Here is a 20,876-nt window from a genome sequence, read left to right as displayed (position 1 = left end):
CCGGGGTTCCAAAGTGCTACCAGTAGTCCAGCTAGCACAATGACTGTGCGTAGGGAGTTAAAACGAATTGGGTACAGTAGTGGAGCAGCAACTCATAAGCCACACATTTCTGCTGCCAATATTAAGTGATGCTTGAGGTCGTGTAAAGAGAGAGGCTACTGGACAGTAAATGATCGGAAATGAGTAATATGGAGCGCTGAATCACGCTGCACCCTGCGGCAATGCGATGGAAGATTTTAAGTTTAACGAATGCCGGGAAAAGGTTTATCTGCCATCATGCATAGTGCTAACAGTGAAGTACAGTAGAGGTGTTATTACGGTATGGAGGTGTCTGTCTTGGTTAGGGTGTGGACCCTTTACTTCGCTAAATGCGCAAGAATGTGAACTCATTTTATTGCATTATGTACTGAGTACAGTAGGGGAACAGTTCGTAAATCATGACTGATTGTATCAGCATGGCAGTGCACCCTGTCATAAAGCAGCATCTGTGAGGAAATGGTTTATCGACCATAATCTGCCTGAAATGGTATGACCTGCCCGTAGTCCTGATGTGACCTGAATCCAATAGAACACTTTTGGGATGAATTAGTACGTCGACGTCGCTCCAGACGGAACCGTCCAACATCAATACCTTCTCTAGTTTCGGCTCTTGAAGAAGAATGGACTGCCATTCCTCCACAGACAAGACACCTCACTGAGAGTGTCTCCAGTAGAGTGCTAGCCATCATAAAGGTGAAGGATGAATATACCCCATATAAATGTCCACTAACAGTTGTCCGGAGACTTTTTATTAGATATTTTACATTGTTATGTAACTAATATGTCATATAAATATCATTTCGGTTCAGCTAAATTCCCCCTTCTTGGTGTTGCAATTTTCACAATCTCTTGTATGATCGTGTATAGAACAGTACACACACCGTGCCGAAGAAACTAGAAAAACTCACCCGGAAAAAGCAGTTACGTAAGTAAAGCATTCTGAAAATAATGAGGTGTAACCCCTGGAAGCTAAAGCTTCGTATGTTTATTAACTGAAAAAATATAGCAGGCTGGTCCCGGCGGAGGTTCTAGTCCTCCCTCGGGCATGGGTGTGTGTGTTTGTCCTTACGATAATTTACGATAAGTAGTGTGTAAGCTTAGGGACTGATGACCTTAGCAGTTAAGTCCCATAAGATTTCACACACATTTGAACATTTTTAAATATAGCAACAAGTCACATTTTTGCGCAGAAACACTGAAAGTGTACTCTATTTTTTTAACTGGTTGTTTGCTGTATTTCTTCACGTAATTTAATTCACAGGTTTGGTTCTGAAACACTATTATAATAGATAAAATAATGCAGTGTAGACTTATCTAATATTGATAACACATCTGGCTTAAAATATTGTGGTCAATTCTTAGGGATGAGATTCCTTATGTAAAAACAGTAGGAATATCTCATATCACTATGGTACCGGAAATGCTTAGCTTCTGAGCTATGGGGCATTCAGTTTTAGCTACAGTCTTATATGCGCGTGTGTTTATTTGCCTGTTTGTAGTTCATTGGCCGTTGTGACAAGTACGATGTTCTTAGCTGTCTGTCGAGGGATGTACGTCACGCAGAAGGTGGTTCTTACCATTACCTTCACCCTCACCCTTGTCTAACCACGGTCACCTGATTAGATCTCACTGAACTTCTTTCTGTCGGATTTGTGACAGCTCTGTCAATTACAAGGGTTCATATCCTGCGGTTTGTATATGCAGCATCTCAGGTGTGTTCGAGAACGTTCGCAAATATCGGCGGGATTGAATATTCAGGGGTAAGTGGTCACTTTGAATAGCTGTAGTTCTAGTGGACCATTCGTAAACTGCATCAAAAGATGTAATGAACATCTGCTTAAAGATATATATTATAGCTCAAAAATTTTTGAAAACTAAGCGTCTGTGGGCTCATGTTGATGTAAGATTTTATTCTCACTTTTCTTGGGTAATGGGAGCTCCTGTGTTTTCATAAAACCCCGGATAGCTTTTTAAGTCACACTTGGCTCTTTCAAATGTGATTCTTGCTAGTGAAGGTCAGATGACGGGATTTAACCAATGTGAGTGTTGAGCACAGCTCAGTAAGCGGAGAACTGTCAGACGAAGTGGAAATATGGAAGTAACTGTTAAGTACGCTTCTTCGGTGTCGAACGATGCCGTGTCAGATCCAGCGATGAACTTGATTTTGAACGCACTAGCCAAAATTCTGCAGCAAGTATTGTCCTTTATTGCCTTCCATTTTTTAAAAATAGAGCTTATTCTGGAAACACTTGAATTATTCGTGTATAGTTAAATTCGGACAGTACGTCAATCATCATCCTATGTGGATGACAACCACAGATAAGTTTACCGTATTTTTCGACTATCTACGACATGTTCTAAACGCTACAGACTGCTTCAAAGTTGAGACCCGATTTCGTGGTCGTGTTTCCCTCGGGCCTCGCAAACAAATGATTTCGGATACAGCCATACGAAATAATCGACCGAGCTGGGAGCGGATAACCTCGCAAGCCGTGGCTGCGCATATATTTTACGGATTAAACCTCTAATTAGTTAGCTTTGCTATTACGAAATTAACGCAAACGAGGGACGCTGATATCGATTTGCTTGACGTTAATGGTTCCACAAAAATTATTAACGAGCGTTTATTTTTTGTTACTCGCGGTTAGTGCTACAAAACAATTTCATAGAACACTGGTGATTATCGTCAACGCTAGCGTGACAGCAAAAATAATTCATGTAGAGGGTTTGAATCATTTATGCAACGCAACACTGATCTAGTACAATTTATAGTCAGACGCTGCTATCTCTCAAAATTGTTATACAAATCCCGTTGTGACTGTTGTCCATGCTTACGAATACATATGCGGCAATGGCGTAGTCGTAGTGCCCCCTAATCCAAACAAGTAATTACTCAGGATTTGATTGCAAACGTAGGACATTCCATTGCATCATGTGCGATGAAACTTTCCTAAGCATAAGTACAAACATTACACTGCGTGAGATATTTACATAGACTAGTAGCTTAACATATTCACATAGAAAGTGTTTAGATTCATTTGGGTAAGCAACAATGTCCAAACATTCGATTACATGAGCCACAAAAAATAATGAAAATGGCAACTTTTTTCAAATAGCCGTTTTTAAACCAGTCTGTGTTTTACTTTCAAGAATCCTATGGTGCTTCACTTCAAATAAGCCATTTTTCAGACGTAAAATTCCCATTTTTTCATCAAAATGAGAATATGTATATGTACCATTATTCTTCAAGCATTTTGCCTAATATCATTAACAAAGCAATGCTTGGATAATGCAGACTATGGGATTAGCCAAAAATGTTATTCGCGTAAATAATAATCATAATCATAATAATGAAACATCTTGTCATGCACACCATATTTTCTTGCTATAAAGTTTTTTTTTAACCATACTCCAAGGCTCAGCAGTTGCTACAAGTAACATCTTATGCTCTTTCTGAGCTCCACTTCTCACCCATTATGGACGGATGCTGACTGTATTTTTCCGGAAAGCAAATGGGAAGTTGTGGCTTACGAAATGATAGCCAAACATCATCGCCATGATCGTGATGTCTGCTGATGGCGTGTGAAATGTTACATAAAGTGTACAGTGTCGACAATTATTAATAGAGAAATAAATGAATAGTGAAGCACGAGCTGTTTACATTATCAAATAACTTCTTTGTGACATGATATTGTACACTAGGGATAAGCCGAATGAGGATACTCTGTTTTGAATAGACTGACCTAGTACTGGGGAGTATAAAGGCTCCATTCTCCAACCGGCTATCCTGATTTAAGTTTTCCGTGGTTTCTCTAAACTATCTCAGTCAAATTACGGAATGGTTTCTACTGTATGGCTCATCCCTGACCAACTATATAAATACTGTACATATCAGTTATGCTTTTTTTTCTTAAAACGTAATATCATGGTATTTACAATTTCCTCGTAACAGTGATCCAGGGATGATTAATATTACTACTACTACTACAACTACTAACAGAATATAGCATTTGATAGTCTACACTGTGATGAGGCAATGACAATTTTCTGCAGTAAATCATGAGACTAAAGAAAAATAATAACCAAATATAAAGTGGCTGCCCTGCGTTGCTCGTATCATATTGTGCGGAAAGTATTCCGCGAGAGCAGCCTCTTTGCCAAGCGGGAGAGATTTGCTCGTTGGGCAGAGGGGAGCGGGGCTAAACAAGACCGTCCTACCAATGAGCTTCAAGTGGGGCTTATCGATTTCGTCAATACTCTCCACGGAACACCCATGCGAGATGCGAGTCGCTCTACGAGGATACCACTTTCGGGAGCGACATGGCTCCAAAGTCATTATGGCGTATTTACTCTCCTTCTGTAAACATGTATTCTACTCCGTTTCGTAACGTAATACATAATTTAACAAATCCACTTAGGTAAAGCAACAATCTGTTGACATCAAGCTCGTCTAGAATGTTACTCAACATAAATCAATTGCAGTGAAACCATTTTCCGCGATTCTGTCTGTCTAAATTTAAGCTGACAATGTTTCCAAGTTTCACAACAATTTTTCCCAACACTTCCTAGAATGGCGAGATCTTCATTTCCCGCTGTAGTTAACATATTTCTTATTTTAAAAAATTGTATGTTTCACAACAATTTTTTTCCAACACGTCTTAGAATGGCGAGATCTTCATTTCCCGTTGTAGTTATCATATTTCTTATTTTAAAAAACTGTATGTCAGTGGCTGAGAAGAAAGAAAAACAGAAAGTAAATTAATGGAAGGATTTTTATGTTATCATTATGTGACTTGCACTACTATGGCACATGATGTTATTAGAGTCTTCTGTTTGTATCCCACCATGCAGTACGGCTCTTCCCCTCACGTAGATCTGTGCTTTCCACGATATGATCTTTCCTACATTCCTTTCAGTAATACGTATAAAATTCTCGTAGTATTCTTCAGTCGCTGCTACTTCATTATCAAGCTTCAGAATTCCTTAATTTTATTTATTGTAACTAGAACCTATCATCCTTTCTGACATCCCATCTAGAACTTGAGCAGACTGATTCCGTGTATACGTATAGACATGGAAATACAAAATTTCTATAACATGATCGTATCGAACTGGCAATCTACATCTAAATCCTAACTTTCGGGATTGGCAGACCAACTGTTCAGTTTGACTAATGAGAAACAGCAGTTCATGTATCAGAAACGTTATTTGATAACTGGCTACAGTGAATTCCATAATCATCCATATAATTTCACCCATATGAAGTTGTGTGCATTTACATCCCCGAAATATCAGTAAAGAATTCTAAATCTAAGCAAACTAGATAGTCCATATTTTGAAAAAATGTGTGGGAACCTTTTGCGACTTAACTGCTAAGGTCATCAGTCCCTAAACTTACACACTACTTAACCTAAATTATCCTGAGGACAAACACACACACCCATGCCCGAGGGAGGGCTTGAATCTCCGACAGGACCAGCCGCACAGCCCATGACTGCTGTGCCTTAGACCGTTCGGCTAATCCCGTGCGGCCAATATTTTGACATTTCATTTCTTGCCTTGTCCGCCCCCGGTAGCTGAGTGCTCAGTGCGACAGAATGTCAATCCTAAGGACCCTGGTTCGATTGCCGGCTGGGTCGGAGATTTTCTCCGCTCAGGGACTTGGTGTTGTGTTGTCCTAATCATCATTTCATCCTCATCGACGCGCAAGTCACCGAAGTGGCGTCAAATCGAAAGACTTGCACCAGGCGCACGGTCTACGCGACGGGATGCCCTAGTTACACGACTTTTTCTTTGCCTTCAGTTTTATATTAAGAATTCTATTACGTAATGCTGGCATCTCTTGTTGCACTATTTCACCGATAGACATAGATTGTAATACTTTCTCATGTTTGCCTTTAATAAAAATCACCATGCGTATTTACATTTGGCGTTATGTGTATTCTCGGCTGCTTCATTGTGCAGTTGATGAGCGTTTTAGATAAAGAATCGGAGTAAACTGGCCTATTTAAGATACATTCATATATCATATAACTGTCTAATTATATATGTAAACTTATTCCTCTGATTATTACACTCTCTCCACTTTTCAGCTTGCACTATGTGATCAGAAGTATCCGAACACCTGGCTGAAAATGACGTACAAGTTCGTGGCGCCCTCCATCCGTAATGCTGGAATTCAATATGGTGTTGGCCCACCCTTAGCCTTGATGACAGCTTCCACCCTCGCAGGCATACGTTCAATCAGGCTCTCGAAGGTATCTTGGGGAATTGCAGCCCATTCTTCGCGGAATGCTGCACTGAGGAGAGGTATCGATATCGGTCGGTGAGGCCTCGCACTAAGTCGCCGTTCCAAAACATCCCAAAGGTGTTGTATAGGATTCAGGTCAGGACTCTGTGCAGGCCAGTCCATTACAGGGATGATATTGTTGTGTAACCTCTCCGCTACAGGCCGTGCATTACGAAAAGTTGCTCGATCGTGTTGAAAGATGCAATCGCCATCCCCGAATTGCTCTTCAATAGTGGGAAGTAAGAAGATGCTTAAAACATCAATGTAGGCCTGTGCTGTGATAGTGCCACGCAAAAGAACAAGGAGTGCGAGCCCCCTCCATGAAAAACACGACCACGCCATAAACCACCGCCTCCGAATTTTACTGCTGGCAATACTCACACTGCCAGATGACGTTCACCGGGCATTCACGATACCCACACCCTGCCATAGGTTCGCCACATTATGTACCGTGATTCGTCACTCCGCTCAACGTTTTACCACTGTTCAATCCTCCAATGTTTACGCTCCTTACACCAAGCTATACGTCGTTTGGCATTTACCGGCGAGGTGTGTGGGCTCATGAACAGCCGCTCGATCATGATATCCAGGTTTCGCACCTACCGCCTAACTGTCATAATACTTGCAGTGGATCCTGATGCAGTTTGGAATTCCTGTGTGATGGTCTGGATAGATGTCTGTCAGTTACACATGACGACCTTCTTTAACTGTCGACGGCCTGTGTCAGTCAACAGACGAGGTCGGCCTGTACGATCTTTATGCTGCACGTGTCCCTTCACGTTTCCACTTCACTATCACATCGTAAACAGTGGACCTAGTGATGTTTAGGAGTGTGGAAATCTTGCGTACAGACGTATGACACAAGTGACACGTTCGAAGTCAGTGAGTTCCGCGGAGCGCTCCATTCTGCTCTCTCACGATGTGTAATGACTACAAGGTCGCAGGTATGGAGTACCTGGCAGTAGGTGGCAGCACAATGCACCTAATACGAGAAACGCATGTTTTTGGGGGTTTCCGGATACTTTTAATCACGTAGTGTATCTGCGTCTATATTAGTGTCTAATTCAATCTCCATTTTCCTGTTTGTTTCACTTATATTACTCCTCGATCCAAATTCCATACACAAATCCTTTCTGCCCTTTGTTAACTCATTGTTCAATTTACATATAGCTTCTCTTACGGCCTCTCCGACTACTGATACTGTATTTGGGCTCTTGTGAAGGTTCTGGTCAGGCGGCTCTATCCATAAAGACCACAAAAAACGGTGGTAATTTTTTCCAGGTGCCTGGAGGTTCAGCTGCTGTAATAAACCCACACTATGAAAAATGGTTCACACCTTTAGAAGAGCACACTGGTCGCCTTGGAGAGATGTGCATGGTATAAAACTCATATCAGATTGTGATCAGGTCCTCCACTGCTGATGTAGGACATGACAGTGAACTGTCAGTTGTACGGAATCGGTGCATATAAGATGAGCCGTCTTGGAGACGTGATATAATGGTACAAAGGAACTTTAATTTTTGAACATGCCGATGACAAATCTATAAATGAAACTGCACGATTTCTTGATGTATCTATGTGGATTTTGCAACGTGTCTACAAGGAATGACATTAACTCTCAGCCATATGCACAGTGGTCGCAAAAAGATCCTACCCAACAGCAACCGAGGAAGAGTGTCGCACCTTTTCAGCAATAATTGGTTTTAAATCCGTCGAGAATTGCTGCTGTCAGTGAATGTTGCTCCATCTGAACCAGTTTCTCAACGAACATTGCTAAGGGAACTGAGGAACTTCGTGCAATGGGTATTTAGAGCTATGTGCCTCACTAAGACGCATCGCTCACAGTGACGCATGAAGCTATAAGTCTCCATTGGACCAAAAAAGCCATAAGTTGGAAGTAGCTGAGTGGAAGCATGTAGCGTGATCCGACATGTAACGATTAGGCCTCTTTTCAGATGATAGGTGTCGATTGCACCTACAGGTCACGATTTGGCGTCTTTTCAAATGATGCAATGCATCGACAGCACCGACAGATAACGATTTGAGCTCCTTTCAAAATGATGCACGGCGTCGAGTGTACAGATAGGTGACGATATATTCTCTTTTCAAACGATGCACGGCCTCTAGTGACCGTTCAAGTGCACCGACGGATCACGTTTTGGCCTCTCTTCAGATGATGCAAGGCGTCGAGTGCACAGACAGGTCACGATTTGGCCTCTCTACAAACGATGCAAGAACTTTGGATTGGAGTTTATTCTGTGATATTTTGGGGATGTTTTTGGTACCATGACTTGGGTTTATTCATGAAGAAAGTTTATTTGTACAACTTCAGCAACAAAATGTTTTCCTCTGTATTAAATCTTCATGGTGAGTGGCCTGTGTTCATCCCCACCTTCCAAGATATCAACAATGGGGCTACTTCATTTATAGTTTGGTCATAGAGATGTCCAAACACGACAGGTCCTTTATGCAATTCTGCCACATCTCAAAGTTGATCCATCTCACGGTACTGATTCAAAACAACCGAGTGGCATATACACTCCACTTAACTTACATGATTTACATTAACTGTATAGGGTCACATGACATGCTGGTATCAATTCTACGCTATCTACTGAACTCCAGAGCCACCATCATTGCTCCTCAAAGGATTGAATAACATTTTATCTGGTGAGCTTATATAAATGTATCCAGAGTTACAGTTAGCGGCAAATAAATAACATTTGCTAGCTACATAACGTTATTTAATTCTTTTCCTATAATTTTATTTCTGACTGCACCAGTTTTACCAGCAAAATAACTTTTCCTCATTCTTCGTCTCGAAGTTTTCTACCTCTACGTCTATCGGCACAGACAGATACCAGGATAAGTGAGAGATTCTTTCATATGGCACCTTCAGGCTGCGACATGCGATATGCGGAACGACGTATCAGCACACAATTGGCGTTAAACCGAATATCACATGGCGAAAGCCTTTTACTCTGATGTCCCACCACTGATGATAAACAACAAAAGGGCGCAGCAACTTGGTTGTTAGAATTTTCTTTACAAAATTACACACTTACATACATAGTTTTTAGCTCTGTTACACAAAGAATAACCAGTACACTAAATCCTTCATAGCGACTGAATAGCACAGTAGCATAACTCAGACTCGTGTTAGGATGCGCTCCACGCTGTCTACTTGCTTCTACGATATGATGCAGCGTTATTCAGTCACCACCGAGGTACTGGTTGTTCTTTAGTTTTTGGTTCCCCTGTAACACATATCAATAACCTGAATATAGCGGTAGACAAATTTGTGATCTTTCTGTGGAACGCGCACAGAAAATTCCGCTTTAAAAATGATTTTGCTTGTAACGGGAAACAAACTGTCATTTCACGTACATGATGGGTGCCGTATGAAACACGTGAGAATTTACACATTTGTATGATTTTACACACTACGAAACAGAAATTTCAATCATAGTATCAGCCTTGAGACATAAGAATTAGTGTCATCGAGCACATATTTACTGGCTGGCTGGCTCTGAGCACTATGGGACTCAACTGCTGTGGTCATCAGTCCCCTAGAACTTAGAACTACTTAAACCTAACTAACCTAAGGACATCACACACATCCATGCCCGAGGCAGGATTCGAACCTGCGACCGTAGCAGTCGCACGCATATTTACTGGTTACTGCGCAATGGGAATCCCGATGGCCGCCAGTCAGATAGATATAATCAGTCTTGTTCACGATCAGGCAATAACTGAAATAATTTGTTTTCGGCTTACTGCCTCCACCATCTATATGATGACACAACTCATCGGCACTGTGACCATCTATTAGTTGCGTAAGGATAAATATGGTCGTTTTGAAGATTAGTGACAACACTGTTGACAAAATCCAAAAGTCTCTTTCTGCTCCATGATGTAATAGGTTGCTTCAATACTTTTCAACTGGAATGGAATACATTATGATCATTAAATATACAGAGAACGTAAATTGGCTTTACCACATATTTGAACATATACATCGTTTGGAAGGAAAGTGAGAGGCCCGTGACGTATACCTAAGTCTACGGCAATATTTTTTTATCGTATGTGACTATATTATTTTACATTTTCTATCCGAACTACGCATTTTGTGTACGTCTTCGACACCAGGGACCTATATGTCGAAGCAGGTCCTCATAGTAACTATTACTGTGGCCATTACCCAAATTCAATTCTGAAGATGAAACTGCTCGTTGAGAGAAACTAACCGCGAACTATTTAAACGCACACATTACGGGAGCGTGTCTGCTCCGAAGCGCTTTAAATGAAGGGCGTCCACAGGGAACAGAAACTTCCTGTTAATTAAGATTTTTCAGAAGGCTCTTCGAACCGATCCTGCTAGAGAATTTTCCATTTCTACTGGGTTCACTCTGGCATCTCTGGACCTTACACGGATGAAGTCGTATTGGAATTCAGATTAGGGCGTAAAATTCTGGCGCAAGTACCTCACGAAGACCTTAAAGTTTCCAGCACTGTCACCGGCACGTCGGGCAGTACTTAAAGCAGAGAACACATTTTTAACTCCGCCATTTCAGGGTACACCACGAGAACAGAGCCGCTAAGTGGAATGTAACGTTTGTGTCATTCAAACGACAATCCTGCAGCTAGCGGAGCACAAAACATGGTGACAAATAAAATGACACGGGCTTAGCACTGTCCTTTCTCTTCAATAGTGCATGAATATGCCATTTGAAATTGCAGGCACTTTTTATGAGAGTTTACTAACATGTCAACATTTTTGCAGATGCTCATAAAGCGAAACAACAGATACTTAACTCTATTTTACTGTTATTTCGAACTGTAAACTCACTCCGTTGCTGGAATTAACAGAGACATTATATAATGTTTAACATATTAGTTATATGACCCCCCAAACGGAAAGTAAGTGCTTGAAGGAAAACAAATGTAACATTTATTTGCGACTGGGACATACTAAGCAGGTAATAATTATATTTATTTTCTTCCATGCAGACTTCCGTGATTTCGTACGATCTCTGAGAACATCAAGTGCACACCTTTGTTCCAAAAACGACCAGTGTCTCTTATTTTAGGTTGCATCTTCCAGTTGTATTCATGTTTTTCCTGTTGAAACTTTGTGCTATAGAAAAATCTGTCTGGAAAATTGAGAGAGATGTAGCCCAAGATCTACGAAACTATTCACAAAATTTCTACACTTATTTCTCTCTTTTGCCTCGAATGAGTGTTTCCACACATTCCAGCACTGCAAGGAGTCACAGCTGCGTACCGGTTTGTTGCGATGGTGAAAGGCTCCTGGTCCAACAACTCACCATGCCTTTGTTCACTGCCAGGTCTCCGTAGACATTCTGCAAGCGCCTATGAATAGCTGCAATGTTCTGGTTTTCACCCAAAAGAAACTAAATGACAGCTCTCTGCTTGGAATGCACCACTGTTACAGACGCCATTTTGAAGGTTACTTATAGCGCCACCATCTATCGGAACTTCATGAAACTGTAGGGGCTGGAGCGGAAATATTCCATGATGTTCCACAAGAAATTCCGCATTTTTTCAACCGAAATTGGCTGAGACAAAAATTGTGTTGCGTTACTTACTGAACGCCCCTCGCTATTCTCGCTTTCCTTGATTCTTCTAAATTGTTTGAGGAATTATTCGATGCTGTTTTGCATCGAAGATGTAAGTCAAAATATTCAGTATGAGGTGGCTGGCTTTTATACTTAGATGAATAGAGTTTGAATATGAACATAATGATTAAAGTCTTGAGGCAGCATAGTGTTCTACACGAGACCTACTCGCATGGCTAAACGCTTAGAACGCTATTTTACTAGAAAGGGCGGAGAATTAACATCGTTGGTTTTGTTTACCGGTCAAACTGAGTATAGTTTTAGTTCGTTTTCCACACTCGTTTAGGGAAATACTGCAGTGATCCACACTCTCAGCACCAGAAAATCCGATACACAGACAGGTGGTAAACAAAATAAACTTGCCAAATCTTGGAAACAGCGGATCACAAACGACAAGATAAATGCTAGTTAAGAGAGGCTACTGTTCGAGAGGAGATGAATTTTCAATGGTTGTCCTAAACCAATTCGAACGAAAGCCGCCAGTGTTCCTCTGGAACTTCATGACGGATGCCCTTCTCCATCCACAACCAGCAAAGTTTCTACACACTCTCTTGTGTTGTAACGATCATCAACAGTTCTTTATTGCTGTCGATTACCAGTTATCCTATTCATTTCAGTACTGCGCATCCCACGTTATGTTAAGATCTGCCTTATGTTTTCTACAGTTGCTTCTTTCCACATCACTGCACTCATAACTTAAACAACGACTCATGTCGAATGCCCATCAATTTGAGCTCTTAGCTTCATTACGATCTTTACTAAGAATTTTTTTCTCGTTTGCTGGTTCCACGACGTTTTCGTGCCACAACTAGTCATTTCCTTCCTTGTTCCACTCGCAAACAGAGCCGGGGAAAAGTGACTGACTGTAAGCCACCATACGAGCCCTAATTTCTGTCATCTTACCTTCGGGGTCCTTACACGAAATGTCCATTGGCGACAATAGAAGCGTTTTGCAGTGGCCTCAAATGTCTGTTCTATAAATTGCCTCAATAGTGCCTCCCAAAAAGAGAGTCCTCTTCTCTCCAGCGATTCCCATTTGAGTTATCGAAGCATCTCCGTAATATGGTAGTACTGGCGTGCTGACCGAAACTACCGGTAACAAATATAGCAGCATGACTCTGAACTGCTTCGATGTCTTCCTTCAATCCTACCTGTTATGGATCCCAATCACTCGAGCAGCACTCAAGAATGGGACGCACTAGTGTTCTATACGCAGACTCCTTTATAGGTGAACTACATTGTCCTAAAATTCTCCCATAAAGATGACCAATCGCCTTCCCTACTATCAACCTGACGTGCGCGCTCCATTTCATGTGGTTTTGCAATATTACACATAGTTATTTAATCGATGTGACTGTGTCAAGCAGCACACAACTGATGCTTTTTCAAATGTTACATGATTGTTTCTTCTGCTAATCCTAATTAACTTACATTTTTCTACAATTAGAGCAACCTGCCATTCATCACACGATCTAGAAATTCTGTCTAAGTCATCGTGCATCCACCTACAGTCATTCAACGACGAAATCTACTCATACACCACAACGTCATCAGCAAAAAGCCGTAAGTTGCTTCTCACCCTGTCCGTCAGATCATTTATGTATATAGAGAATAAGAGTGGTCCCATCGCACTTCGCTGGGGCACTTCGACCGGCACCCTTGTTTCTCATGAACACTCGCCGTCGAGGTCAACTTACTGAGTTCTATTAGTTCAGAAGTCTTCGAGCCATTCACATATCGGGGAACCTAATCCGTAAGCTCGGACTTTCGTCAATAGTCTGCAGTGCGGCGCACTGTCAAACCACACCGGAAATGTAAGCATACAGAATCTGCCTGTTGTCCTTCATCCATTGTCCGCAAAATATCATATGAGAAAAGGGAAAGCGGTGCTTTCAAAAACCGTGCTGATTTGTGAACAGTTTTTAAAAAACTTTTTTCTCACCTTCAAGTTCATATTTTTTTTTACATTAGCCGCTGTTGCATATTGTATTCAAACTGCTTTTTTTCGGGTGAATTTCTCAGCAATTCTTTGTTTGTGAACCACAGTTCTGTAGTTTAGTCTGGCAAGGATAATCTCTCAGTGAATACCCGTTTTCTTTACATCTTCATTAACTTCTGTTTGTCGATTCTTGCGATCGCTACTCGTAAATCTTTTGGGGTGTAAGTTTGTGGCCAACAAAAATATTCTGTTCCTAACGATTCGTCCGGGACTCTGCTGGACATCTCCACAGGTGTGGCTCCTCCGTTGAGCAACGCCTCTGAAGATGTCTAGCGCAGTTCTGGACGATACGTTAAGAACAGAAGAGTTTCGTGGATCACTCGTTTTACCAGCAGTAATGTCATCCGGTCGTGAAAGACCTGATTTTTGCGATGTTTCACTGGTAAAGGAAAGCTTAAATTTTCTTTGGAAGCCTATTCTTATTTATTCTATATACGTCATAAAGAATTTATAATCTCCATTTCTGCAGCTACACCGACATCTATACTCCACAAGCCACGTTGTGATGTGAGGCAAAGGGTATTTTGTGTACCAGTGTCACGTCCATCTTTCCCTGTTTCAGTCGCGTGTTGTTCGCGGGAAGAACGATTGCTGTTTAGCTTCCGTGCGGTCTCGAATCTCTCTAGTTTTATCTTAATGGTCTTTTCTGGCGATATACATAACAGGCAACAATATGTTGGTTGACCGTTCTAAGTATGCATGCTCTCTGAACTTAAACTGTAGAAAGTAACGTGATGCAGAACACCTCTCATATTTGTTAAATCATGATTACAAGAAAGTTGCAAAACGGTTTTAAAGTACACTACAGCGGAATTGTGAACTGCTGGTGCAGACATAACAAGGATTCATCTATCTGAATGAAACACACGTGTCTTTCTCCATTACTTTCATTATTGCAGCTACTGTCTTTTCTGTAATGGATGAAGAAGTGGGAAGAACCTTCAGTCCATTCGAAAGTCACTGAGCAATACGATTGTGGTGGAACTGTGCAACCACCATTCTTGAAACAAGGTAGCTACTCCACTGCATGACTCAGTATCAACTTTCGAGAAGTTTTGTACCTAAAAATAACCCGCATGTCTTCTTTCCTATAGTGAATATCTCTTGATGTTAATCTATCAACAACAGTGGAAAACTAGTAGAATAGTATGCTCTTCTTGTTACAGTGCTTAAAAGGATACGTCTCATCGTGCCAGGACTAATGTCCTGAATTGTCCATATGGAGTCTCACGTAGAATAACTTTCGTTGTATTCTTTATAATGGCAGTACAATACGTATTAAGTCGTTAAATGTAATCATTATTTCTATCTACTGGTAAACAACAAATGATGTGAAAATTTGATGACAGCCGAAGTTTGACGTCATCTGTGCCTTGAACACGTCATGCCCATTTATCCACAGTTCTATAAATTTTATGTAAGCTACCGGTCTTTGGGCAGAAACTTCTGAATTATATCTGCATTCATTAAATTACTCATGTGTGCGGCTTACAAATAGTAGGACGCCACCTACACACACGATGAACACGTCGAGGTGGCATCTTGACGACTGAGTGCCTGAGGGACTGTTTGGTTACTTAACAAGCAACGTACAAACAGGAAGGCGCAGTAGCTCATAATCGGCCTCAGCCAGGTGCTGCTACCCTGAATGCGCATGTAGCGAACCCTACACATGCGTGCGAGCGTCCTGCGACGGCAAGATGCAACAACAAACTGTTATATACTCTATAGCGAATGGTTCTTGACTGTACGACACTGATCAGTAACTGGGATTGTTTGGGCTGCATCACTACCCGTGAGGCAATTAAAGGATTTTTTGGCTATACTCATCTTTATTTTCAAAATAAAGTTTACACAGTACTACCGCCCACTCTTGTAAATTTATCAGCAGTTTCATGTCCTTTAATTTAAAGTTAATTTGCAGCTACGTGTACACCGTACAATCACCCACTAACGTAAATTTAGCAAATTTCAACAGGATCACGAAACTAACGCTTATGAGCAATTTAGGAAGCAGCATCTGCTGCAATAGTTCACGAGGCGGAAATTATTCTAAGACCATTGTCAGTGCACGTTTCCATGTAAGTATCCACACAGTCGCTCGGATACTTCATACTGAAGTCAGTGACGGCTCGTAATCACACATTCACATTTCTATCGCAAACTTCACTCTTGGCTATCCGAGTTCCCTCAAACGTTTTTACTTCTACAATCGAATAATTCACCAGTGTCAGGTGTAACTCTTAGTTATGATACATGCTGTATAAATCAATGAGGATGAATTCCTGAATGTTTCCTTAAACACGTTGCTGCTGCTTCCTTTCATCATTCCCCGCCAACTGTTAATATGTGCGCGTACTGAAAAGTGAGCCTCGCAATTTTTTATGTGTTTGTTAAATAAAACGAACTTTATTAAACTTCTACATCTTTATTATTCACACCTATAGATTTACAGCCCTTCGCTGCTAAAGGTCTCGAATTTTAGAGTGTAACATGGCGGTGTGTAGCGTAACTATGCTAGTTCCTGAGAAACAGCGTGTTGTAATCGAGTTTCTAACCGCAGAAGAAGTTCGCCCAGGACCCTCCCCTCCAGCATGACAATGCCAGACGACACCTGAGCGCTGGGACATCTGCAACAACCCAACGCCGGGGGTTCGCTGTCGTCTATCGTCCTCCGTACAGGCCCGACTTGGACCCATCGATTTTCATCTGTTTCCAAAAGCTAAAGGACATCTTCGAGAACTTCACTTTGATAGTGATGTAGCGGTGCAAACTAAGGCGAGGTTGTAGATCTGTCAGAAAAAAAAAAACAATCAATCTACAGTGACGGTGTCGACAAATTGGTCTCTCGTTGGAAGAAATGGGCGACTATGTTGAGAAATAAATATGTAGACATGATGAATAAAGATGTGGACATATTAGTAACGATTCTTTTGTTTAAATGTTTTCCCATAAAAAATTTGGAGGCATTATTTTCACTACGCCCTCGTGCGAGGGCCGTTCAATAAGTAATGCACCACTTTTTTCCTCGGCCAGTTTCGGCTGAAAAAATGCGGAATCTCTTGTGCGACATCGTGGAATAGTCCCGCTTCAGCCCCTATAGTTTCATGAAGTTCCGGTAGCTAACGGCGCTATACGGAGCCTTCAAAATAGCGTCTATAGCGGAGGAGCATTCCAAGCAGAGAGGCAACACTGAGTTTCTTTTATCTGAAAACCAGAACATTACAGATATTCATAGGCGCTTGCAGAATCTCTTCGCCGTCCTGGCAGTGAACAAAAGCATGGAAAGTCGTTGGGCAAGGCGTCTGTCATCATCGCAACAAGGTCGCGCAAACCTGTCCGATCATCCACGTGCCGGCCAGCCGCCTCCCGTTATGCTGGAACATGTGGACAATCTTATTCGAGGTGATCGACAGATCGCAATAATACATCTTGCTACACAATTGGATGTCTCTGTTGATAGTACTGATACACTCGTCCACCAGTTGGGGTACTCAAATGTGCGTGCCCGCTGAGTTCGTCGCCTCATAACAAAATACCATAAGGAGCAATGAAGAACATTTGGGCTTGCGCGTTGCTAGCTGATCGTGACAATTTTTTGCGAACATAGTCACAGGCGATGGAGTACGGGTTCAGCTCTTCGAACCGAAAACAAAATGGCAGTCCATTGTTTGGTATCATACCATCTCTCTCCCGGAGAAAAAGTTCAAAGCCGCACGCTCAGCCGGTACAGTCATATTGACGGTCTTCTGGGGCTCTTAAGGGGCTATCCTGTTTTATATACTCAGTCATGGTGCAACGATCACTTCTGAAGTGCATTGTGCTGTTCTCAGGAAAGTGAAGAAACAACTTCAGCATGTTCGTTGCCACAAAAATGCAAACGAATTTCTCCATGACAACGATAGGCCTCATACAAACCTGCGCACCCGAGGGTAGCCTACAAAACTACTGGACTGTTCCACCTCGTCCACCCTACAGCTCGCATCTCGCGCCTTCTGACTTCCATCTGTTTGGCTCAATGAAGGATGCACTCTGCGGGGAGCAATACATAAATGATAGGGACGTTACTGATGCAGAAAACGTTGACTCCGAAGTTGACTAGTAGAGTAGTACCATATGGTCATACAGGCCCTCCCATTAACATGGCGTATGGCCTTCGCATTGAACAGATATAATGTTGAAAAATATAGTTTTGCAGCCAATAGAGTGGGGAATAATTGGTTTATTGGAATAATGAATAGAAAAAATTGTTTGCATTACTTATTGAACGCCCCTCGTAGTATTCCATCTATAACAATCTCGATATCGACGACGGTTAAGCTGTACGTTTCCTGCCTTTGTCTTCATGAAACACTGAATTACATACCTAAACATAGTTCTTAAACGTACACTGAGACGTACATGTCATCTGATGCACTCACACCGCGACGACTAACACCTATGTTGCCGCGCATCTAACAAGTTCATAGGTACTCAAAGAAGAATGTTTACTGCGTGAACGATTGTAAAATGACGTGTAGTAGATGTCGTGAGTGATTGATGTAGAACACACCCATGTAAGTGACCTTACTTTTAATATCGTAAGAAGATTGCATCTGACATTCTCTTGGAATATATCTAAACCAGCTTCGTGGAAGGATAAATTCAAGGAATCAAGTTTAGTGAACGATAAATTTTTCTGGGTAAAATTAGAACCAGACTTATTATTACAAGTGTAAAGAATATTATTTTTAAAGACCGAGTGAGGTGTCACGGTGGTAAGACACTGGATTCGCATTCGGGAGGACAGTGGTTCACATTTCCGTCTTGTCATCTAAATGTAGGATTTCCGTGGTTTTCCAGACTCGCGTAAGGAAAACGCCGGTGTGGTTCCTACCAAAAGGCGACGGTCGAGTTCCTTCTCCCGTCTTCCTCAACAACAGCTTTTCCTTCGTCTCTAATGACTTCGTTGTCAACCGAATCATAAACCCTAAACCTCCATATCGTTTTTGAACCAGTCAACGATTTCGCATTTTCTGTTTTTCTACTTGCATGCAAATTTCTTATGATGTCTTACAGCGCATAAATTTTCTTGTAGCAGGAATATTAGAACTACGCAACTGATTCGCTGGAAAATAATAACTTCGAACCCATAAAATAATTCAAAACGAATTTAAAAATTATTTCCGTCTACAGTGAAGAATGCATTCATTCTCAACTTCTATAGTCACAGATAATTTTGAAATATGAAGTGGAAATTTCGTCTGGAAGAGGTAGAGAAAGAACTTATTTAATTCACCACTGAATAAATAATACGTTTCATTTCCCTTTAGTGCTTTTTAGAAGTTGAACATATTTCCGAATACATTACTACTGAAACTTACTAATCTATAGTACCTAAAGCATCCAGGTGCTTGCGCGTGCACTCAAGTGTGCGGGTATGAGCGTGTGAGCCTCAGTGTGTGTGTGTGTGTGTGTGTGTGTGTGTGTGTGTGCGTGTGTGCTATGTCTTTGGCGCATGCAGTGTATTAATACAGTGGGTTAACATGTTCCCCGTCAGAACGTGGCACTGATTAGGTGGTGCTCTTTATGAGTCGATATGCCTTTGATGGTGAGTGTACGGCCCGGCTTTGTTGCAGATACCGCTGGCTGGCTTCCCACTGGAGTGCTTGTATGGTCGTAGATGACGAAGAGCGCAAGATGGAAGTCGAGTGTGGCGGCGGTGTGCAGTTACGGGATGTAGCTTGCGTCACGATCGCGGGTTCAAAACCTGTGCGCTCAGAGCTGTGCTCGTCGTTCGTACCGCTGCCCACTGTGCAAAGGTAATGCTCTTCAACTTCTCTCTGGATTATTGACAATGCCTGTAAAGCACAACATCATTGTAAGTGTGATTGTAATTTACTCAGACTGTTATGTTACTGATTATTAACGTTATTATTCCCCTTATAACGTCACGGCTATTTTACTTTCGATACATATAGTATGGGTCAGCTTCAACTAAACGCATATGGCAATCTTTAACTGCTTTTTTTTCACGCACTTGTAACAAGTTCAGCCTACAATTAGCCGTCGCCGTCTCTAACGTTTCTGTTCCATGAAAATCTGCAGTGCAGATACATTGAAAGATTCATCAATTTGTATCACTCCACTCACCTCGTAGCCAGCCAGCAAACCGCAACAGTTCAGTCCTTCTCCTCTGATCTTTCTTTGTTTGTAACTAGCTAAGTACAAGGCTTTGCCCAGGTATGTATTTATTCTAACCTCCTTTTGGTCCATCTCCTCCTTCCCCCTCTGTTCACCCCCTCATCCACCCCATCTAAGTTCACTACCTCTCTCTATCCACCACTTCTACGCCCCCCCCTCCCGCCGTCACTCCATCTCATCTTTCTCCTCTCTCTGTCCGTTTCCTTCTCCCCACTATCGCTGTCCATTCACTCCCCCCCCCCCCCTCTGTCTATCTGCTCCTTCCCCTCTATCCATCTCCTCCTCTTCCTCGCCGCGCGGGGTAGCGAAGCTGTCTCAGGCGCATTGCCACGGTTTGCACGGCTCCACCCCTCCCCCCCCCCCCTCCCGTCGCAGATTCGAGTCCTCCCTCGGACATGTGTGTATGTGTCGCCCTTAGCGAAAGTTAGTTTAAGTTAGATTAAGTAGTGTGTAAGACCTCAGTGCCGGCCACGATGGCCGTGCGGTTCTAGGCGCTTCAGTCCGGACCCGCGGGACTGCTACGGTCGCAGGTTCGAATCCTGCCTCGGGCATGGATGTGTGTGATGTCCTTAGGTTAGTTAGGTTTAAGTAGTTCTAAGTTCTAGGGGACTGATGACCTAATATGTTAAGTCCCATAGTGCTCAGAGCCATTTGAACCATTTTGATGATCTCAGCAGTTTGGTCCCATAGGAACTTACCACGGTGACAGGTATGCTGCTCCTCCTCT

At 42.1% G+C, this 20,876-nt stretch overlaps 1 protein-coding gene across 1 annotated transcript in view; it reads left to right on the top strand.

Moving 5' to 3' along the window:
* LOC124721953 (thrombospondin type-1 domain-containing protein 7A-like) overlaps nt 1–20,876 on the top strand; it is a 1,225,854-nt gene that overhangs the window by 820,430 nt on the left and 384,548 nt on the right. Inside the window, exon 10 of the mRNA XM_047247119.1 lies at nt 19,585–19,767. Within this exon, the coding sequence (XP_047103075.1) occupies nt 19,585–19,767 (183 nt within the window). The remainder of the gene's footprint in view (nt 1–19,584; nt 19,768–20,876) is intronic.

This window comes from Schistocerca piceifrons, chromosome X (assembly GCF_021461385.2).
Source record: "Schistocerca piceifrons isolate TAMUIC-IGC-003096 chromosome X, iqSchPice1.1, whole genome shotgun sequence".
Classification (NCBI taxonomy): Eukaryota; Metazoa; Arthropoda; class Insecta; order Orthoptera; family Acrididae; genus Schistocerca; species Schistocerca piceifrons.
The sequence above is the reverse complement of the archived record's forward strand: the minus strand, read 5'-3'. Positions and strand labels throughout refer to the sequence as shown.